This window comes from Galleria mellonella, unplaced genomic scaffold (assembly GCF_026898425.1).
Source record: "Galleria mellonella isolate WM207_F2 unplaced genomic scaffold, CSIRO_AGI_GalMel_v1 utg266, whole genome shotgun sequence".
NCBI classification, from domain to species: Eukaryota; Metazoa; Arthropoda; class Insecta; order Lepidoptera; family Pyralidae; genus Galleria; species Galleria mellonella.
In genome coordinates, this window is record NW_026442061.1 from 1,959,209 (window position 1) to 1,967,431 (window position 8,223).

General features: G+C 30.8%; 1 protein-coding gene across 1 annotated transcript; it reads left to right on the forward strand.

Annotated features, from left to right (window-relative positions):
- Positions 1 to 6,799, forward strand: LOC113516262 (uncharacterized). Its single transcript, XM_026900653.2, has 4 exons — positions 1 to 34; positions 943 to 2,315; positions 6,049 to 6,546; positions 6,689 to 6,799. The coding sequence occupies exons 1-4, from the start codon at positions 1 to 3 to the stop codon at positions 6,797 to 6,799; spliced, it is 2,016 nt and encodes a 671-aa protein (XP_026756454.1).
- The last annotated feature ends 1,424 nt before the right edge of the window (positions 6,800 to 8,223 follow it).

The following is an 8,223-nucleotide window of genomic DNA, read 5'->3' on the forward strand; positions in this document are numbered from 1 at the left end:
ATGGGTACTCGTACAGCTGATGATGCGCTAGGAGGTAATAAACAAACAAACTCACTTTCTCAGTTATAATATTTGTAAAGAGGCAAGAATTTTAGAATCACAATTTTAATCGATTCTGGGCGAACATAGTCGAAAGCAATGATCGCCTCAGCCGACTAGTCGGCCTTTTTCTAACCGATCAGCTAGTTGGTTAGTCGGTAAAATTGTTGTCGGTCGGTTCATCTCTATTAATGACTTATACTAAAGTATAAAAAAATGTTATTGAAAGACTACACGTAAATACCATTATCTTAATTATAGAGTTTCAAAGTATTTATATTTAAAACTAAAACAATGTTTACTTAATACTGTTTTCAATTTTACAAGTTTTATTTCCTTCCTTTAAATAATAGGAGATAGGAGTTTTTTAGGAATACGTGAAAGGAAAATTATTTCAGTAGAAATAATAAAATTAAATAACAAAAATAATGGTGCTATTAAATAAAATATTTCTATTCTATACGCCTTCATTTGCATTTGCGTTCATATTGGCTCCATCGAATTTAAGCAGTGTTCACAAACCAACGATGGATTATTTATTAAAAATTGTACAAATGAATATGTTTTATGAACAAAAAGTATTAATTATTGTAAGAAAATATCCTATTACAGAAAGAAGTGAAGATTTCTTTCCAAAAATAACTGAAGGTTTATTCACATATAATATTCCAAGAGTTGTCGTCGAGGACATTGAGCGTGTTAAATCATTTAAGAATATATATAAAAAAAGTCTTCTGTTTTTAATTTATATTGAAGATTGTGAAAAATTATCCGAATTTAATCTTACTATTCATGAACATGCTACATATATTTTAGTTTTAGATTATTACGAGAAACAGAATTGTGATACCATACTAAAAGGTATTGGAGGATTAATAAGTATATTTAATGTTATATTTATAGTGAAAGACAACAATGACAGAATACACAAAATTGTAACTTTCATACCACAAATTGACTCTAGTACATGTAAATTGGAAGGACACTCTGAACTAAAGGAAATAGATCGTAATGTTTTAAAAAGAAATGATGAATTTTTTCATATAATAATGCCGAAAAATCTCAACAAATGTCCTCTTAAAGTCGGTATGATACATAACCATCCTTTTTTTAATATGAACAATAGTACAAATTTAAAGTTCATGGACACTATCAAACAAACCAACAATGTAATAACAGGATGTGACTTAGAAATAGTAAAAATCTTTGCTGAATATTTAAATGCTACTTTACAACTTTATTACTTAGGTTTTCGTAAAGAATATGACAATGATGTAATTGTTAAGCCACTTTTGAACGAGGAATTGGATGTAATGGCCGGTGGATTATACAGAGCTTACGGTAACACTGTGGAATACTCAGGAATTTATGCGAGAGAAGCTCTTATTTGGATATATTATGTTGAAAGACTAGGTAAATCATGGCAAAGCTTTATGAGTAATTTAGATCTATTGTTCTTATTCTTCGTATTTTATTTGTATTACTGTTTGATTTGGTACACGATATGTATATTTGATAAAACAACAGTATCTTTAAAGTCTACATTTTTATATAGTTGGGGCTGCTTATTTGGATGTACGCCATTATCGAATCCGGTTACTACAAAAGAGAAGATAGTGAACGCATTTTATTTATTCATGTGTATACACTTTATAGTATACATGAATATACAATTATATTCAAATTTTACAATTGAAAAGCCTCCGAAATTATATAAAACTAACGATGAAATAATGAATTCAGGGAAAAAGTTTTCTGTATATAAAGACGCATTATCCTTCATAAGTGATGTGAAATTCAAATCTCTTATGAAAACAGCAGGCAATTGTGAAACAGCTAATGAGTGTTTGAGCTTAGCTTTTCAAAAAGAAGGTGCATCTGTTTATCTTGACGATGTGTTTATTGAATTACAAGTCAAAACTGCTGTGAATGATGAAGCAAAAATAATGAGATCTGCGGAAAACATATTAATACTTTATCATGAAATATCAATAAGGAAAAATAGTTATGTTGTAAACCATATACAATCTGCAATGGGGAGATTAAATGAAGCTGGTATTTTGGAGAAATTATTCAAGGAGGCAGTGGGCGTTTATTTTATTGATAAATCTAGAGAGTTAACAGAAAATTTGATGAGTAACAGTTATAGCTGTCAAGCGGGATGTAGCATAAGTTTGAATCAATTTGCTGGAGTCATTTATATTTGGTTGATAGGATGTTTCATATCTATAATACTTTTTATTATGGAAGTCACGATAAAAAGAGAACACAATAATGTTTGTAAAGATTTATAATGTCATTTTAAGCAAAGATTTTTGTCTTATAGGTAAAATCTAGCCGACTTAATCATACTTCTAGGTATATAAGGCAATGCACAACTTATTAAGTATAAAAAGATAAATTACATTTCAATTCAATTTCCATGAAGAAAGTAGTTCAACTTCATTAACATTATTCGTTAGATTTCAAATATTTAATTACAATTTATCTGTTATATCTTGTTTAGTTTAAAATAACGTAGAAACTTAAACTAACACTAGATAGTACCTGTTTAGAATAGAATAATGTTATATGTAATACGTACTCACATATAGTACATATTTAATACCTATCTATAGTATAAATTAAGTAAATTGATGCAATGGACTTTTTGACGTCATATATGTTTGAATAACTGCTATTTGACAATAAATTAATATTTATTACTCGTATTGTTGTTAAGATTTCTATTTTGCATTACTGCTGCCCACTCAGTACTTCATACGCCATTGTGTTAGGTTGACTGGAAGAGATTTCTTTTAGAAATAAGTTCACCTTTATTTACATTGTTTCTAATTGTTATTATTACTGTTTAATGTTTTACTGTAATAAAGAATTTTATATATATTAATACAATATTGAGTGTGACATATTGGTGTTGGAAAAAATCATCGTGCTATCTACAGTGCAAACATAATACCAGATAGATTATATCATTATTATTCCTGTAGCATTATAAACTATTGTTTTGTTTGCGTAACGGGTGCCTTTATATTACGCTATGGATAACTGTAATTAGCTAGCATTTAGTAAGTGTGTAATGTATAATTAACTATGTAAAACGCTGTTGTTAAATTAAGTAACGAAATAAAATAAATACATTATATATTTTTTATCATTTAGATACCATGTATTTGGGATAAATAACTATGATCATAGAATATTTCGGACATATGTTGCGGATTTTTTTACAAGTACAAAGCAGCGTAATATATAGGAATTTGCTCCTCAAGAAAAAAGCAGCTTTTTTATACAACTTAGAATGGGAACCAAACTGACGGCCCACCTGATGTAAAGTGGTAACCGTCGCCTATAGACATGAGCAATACCATGGACATAACAAAGTATACTGTTTCGTACATGATACCCCCCATGCGTTGCCCTTCCTGAGGACTCAGTAAATTCACGCCATATCCCACCCTTCAACCCTGAAACACAGCCATGCAAACATAACTGCTTCACGGTAGAAACACGAATGGGACAGAGGTACCCAAGCAATCGACTTTTGTACAAAGTCTCCCTCTGGTAGCTTCAATAGTCACAAAATTAATATGGAATTTACACAGAAGTAAACGCTATTGATTTAAAAATATACAATATACGTAATAATATTATGTAACGGTCGTTTTATTGCACACTGAAGGATTTCAAACGACTAATTCTAACTCATGGGGTGTTAAATTTGTGTTTCACAAAAAGGAAAACCGACTTCAATTGTGGTAAAACCAGTTATTTGGTTTTAAAGATTAAATTATGAATTTGATTGTGATAAATTTTTTATGGTATCAATCTGTGAGTAATCCTTTCAAATAAAAAAAGAATTTTGTAATTCGGTTTATAATTGATGGAGTTATGAGGTAAAAAATATTAAAAAAAAAAAACGGTCGAATTGAGAATCTTCTTCGGACTCTGCATAGAATATTAATATATACTTTTATAGTCGACTATCTAATATACATAATAAAAGTATTTTGGATACCATTATATAGTTAATGTAATGAAGTTCCATAAAGAAGTCACATTTGAAACAATGAATTTGTTTTTTTTATGCAACTTAGAATGGCAAACAAGCTGACGGCCCACCTGATGGAAAGTGGTAACCGTTGCCTATAGACATAAGCAGTGCCATGGACATAACAGGTATACCGTTTCACTCATGATACCCCCCATGCGTTGCCATTCCTGAGGACTCAGGTGTTATTCCTCTGTACCCTGTAAATTCACTGTTATATCCCACCCTTCAAATGAAACACAGCCGTGCAAACACAAATGTTTCACGGTAGAAACACGAATGGGATAGATGTGCCCAAGCAAATGACATGATAATTAATTGTGGGTTGATACATGTGGCAGTTTAAAAAATCACCCCAAAGCCGTCTTTTTTAAGACTTGTTTTTGTACTACTTGATGACTGATGATGAAAAAAAATTGAAGTGTTATAAATTGCTGTACAAAATTGTGACGAAGTCGTGGTAACATCTTGTCGAGAATAATATTTTTACTTAAATAATATTTTAATTAAATAAAATAAAAAAAAAATGCCGCCCAATGTTTTCTCAGTGTAACGTTTCCTTATAATTGTTTGTATTTACAATAAGTTTACTAATGTAATCTTTTGAAAAAAAAAGAGTCTTTATCCATGTGTGTAGAATTGAGGACATAGTTTAATATTTGTCCCGGTCCGTAAATATAGTCCGGTCACTCGAACGAAGTCGCTGGTAAAAGCTAGTATCCTACTACTATTATAAACGAGAAAATTTACGAAAATGTACAGATATAACTACATTTTTATTTTGCCAAAGTTTGATTGGGAGAGAATGCTATATTTATTATATGTATATTCCAATATTTTTTTTCTAATGTGTCCAATAAAGAATTAACAAATAAAAAGTAAACTATATCGATTTAAAAAAATTGTCACTCACCATCAGGCGAACCGTATGCTTGATTGCCCTCTGTGTTCTAAAAAATATGAAAATCGATTCAGAAAATATAATTACAGTGTAATAATGATATATTATTATTAAACTACAAGTGGATTATGTCTTAACTTAGCATATACTTTATACGAGTATATTGATTCACGTAGGCAAAGCCATGGAAAATAACTAGTAATAAATAAATATGTATTGTAATTTCTACCTATATCGCCTTACAAGCATTGCTTTTAAAAAATCGACACGAGTAATATCCAACTTATACGAGTACCATAGTTTTAAGGAAACTATTGAGATTTTCTGTAATGGATTTCTCGTGTTATTTGTCGTTTAGAGTTTGATTTATGTACTTACTTTACTATAATCTATATTTTGATCGTACAGATTATGGCACGAATAAATGGATATGTCGGTAGGGGCCACCCTAGACGGACGTATGTCGACCAAATAGATGACATGCTGAAGAAGGAGCAAATTAAATATACCCGTAACCGGCGAGTGTGCGAATTTACTGGGTACAGAGGAATAACACCTGAGTCCTCAGGAATGGCAGCGCATGGGGCGTATCATGGGCGAAACAGTATACTCTGTTATGTACATGGTACTGCTCATGTCTATAGGCGACGGTTACCACTTTCCATCAGGTTGTTTGCCATTCTAAGTGGTATAAAAAAATCACAATAAATAAAATAAAAAAGATACATGTACAAAAAATAAGAAATAAATCCTATCCTTAAAAAATCGTAGGTATCCTGGCTTGAGGACCAGGCGTATGGTACTTTTTTTATACCACAATAGTGGCAAACAAGCATACAGCCCGGCTAATGGTAAATGGTTACTGTAGCCCATGGGCGTCTGTAATACTAGGAATGCTACGTGCGCGTTGCCGATCCTGATGAAACTTTAATATTTTTGAACTATCCACTGCTAAACATAGATCTCTCTCATGAAAGAGAGTTCTGCCAGTAGTTTCCACGTTTAGCAGGCAGATCGTCAACCACATTTAGCCTAACTGTACTCCTATGGTATTCAGGGGCCAGCTTATAGTTGGTTAGAGAGTTATCTGGCGAATAGATATCAACATGTGGAAATTATTCGTCTGGATAAAAAATCAGTATTAACATCATATAAATCAAGTAGTAAGCACAATGGCTACGATGTACCTCAAGGAAGTATTTTGGGGCCTTTATTATTTCTTACTTATATAAATGATTTACTTAAGGTTACAAAACATGAATGTGTATTATTCGCTGATGACATTTCTGTTACTATTACATGTGACTCAGAAAACTTGGGAAGTTTAGAAGATGAGATTAACCTAACAGTTAATTCCATCATACAATGGCTTAAAGAAAATAATCTTACTGTGAATCTTGATAAAACTGGATATATTCAATTTAGAAACAAAGGTGAAACTGAACTTGGACTAAATATAAAATATAACAGCGAAAGCATCAAGTTACTTTATGAAACCTCATTTCTTGGAGTCACAATGGACTATAATTGCAACTGGAAAGCCCAAATAGATAAGGTCTGTAACAAAATAAATAAATTTGTATATGTCCTTAGAAGATTAAGTAAAACTACTGATGAGAAAACAACCCTGATGGCATATCACGGATATGTAGCCTCACAATTGCGATATGGCTTAATAGTATGGGGTAATTCCACAGACATTAATAAGGCTTTCTTGGTACAGAAGAAATGTATCCGTGCTCTTTGCGGCCTTCCACCATGGAAGTCTTGCCGACCACTATTTAAAAAATATAAAATACTTCCACTAGCTTGCATGTATATTTATGAAGCAGCTGTATTTGTTAAGAAAAATATAAACAGCTTTATTACTGCCAAAGAACATTATCCGCGAAATAGAAGAAATCCAAATAGACTAGTATTAAACAGAATTCCTAAGACTACGATTTATCAAAAAAATTTTTATAATATGTGTATAAGAATTTTTAATAATATACCCGAAGATATGATAAATATAAAAACACTGACAAAATTTAAGAACACACTGTACAAATGGCTTTTGGACAAATGTTATTACTCAATTAAGGACTTGTTGGACTAAAGAATAATTCTACTTTATAAGCACATAAATAATATTTTGTTAATAGTATTAGTAGTAGTAGTATTTAGTAGAAAAGAAGTTACCATAAATATTAAAATTTTGCATGCCATTGTTTTGGCAAAACACGCCTGTTCCTAACATATTATTGCTAACATCTGTATACCGTGTTTTTCAGCAAATAAATTATATTATTATTATTATTATTAACACCATGCACGTTTGTCATTCAAGTAATTGTTTAGTGTGTAATAGGCTTTGTTCAATAAGTGTTATTTAATAACAATTTTAAATTTAATAAAATGTAAGTCTAAAATATCCTTCGGCATCTTATTATAACCTTTAATACCCATTCCCATAAAAGACTTATTAACTTTTTTTAAACGATACTTCGGAACAGCAAGTTTGTATTTGTATCTAGTATTAAGATATTAAAATCGTTGTTTTATCCTTTCAACAAATGCAAAATGGTGGAAAATCCATATCTGTGGCGTCGCGTGAGCGGACTTTACACAGACTAGATATTTTAGCGTATAGGTTTAAAAAACCTGATTTTCCCGAAATCTAATTGTAATTATACAAAATTTAGATTAGGTTTATAGTCCAACTAGATTTCTTTATGTAATTTCTTACACTACACTCGACTTTGAATTGCATTGCAACTCTTCTATGAGAAACAAAATGGGGTCACCTAACTTACCTTTTATTTTTCAATTATTAAAAAGCTTAGACCTTGGTGGATGTAAAATTATATGTTTTTTGTACAATATTATATACTTGATAAAATAAAAATAAAATGGCTTATGTTCCAATACATTTTTTATACGGCCTTGTTTATAAACATGGACCAAAAAAGTCCCTCTTTAATTGACACTTAAGTGGGTCTCATATTTCATTAGTTTTACGTACTTTCTAGGGACAAGAGGTGGTTTGTTTACAATAATTTAAGCTTATCGCCGAGCTAGTTTAGACAAAACAGTATATATGACATTATTATCTATATGTCGGCCAAGCGGACGTAACACAGATGCGCATTTTGTAGCATATGAGAGGCTAAAAAAACAGTCGAAATTATGTAATTACAAAATGTTTTATTAATACATGTATTGCGAAGCCACCACATTCCAGTTCTGAATT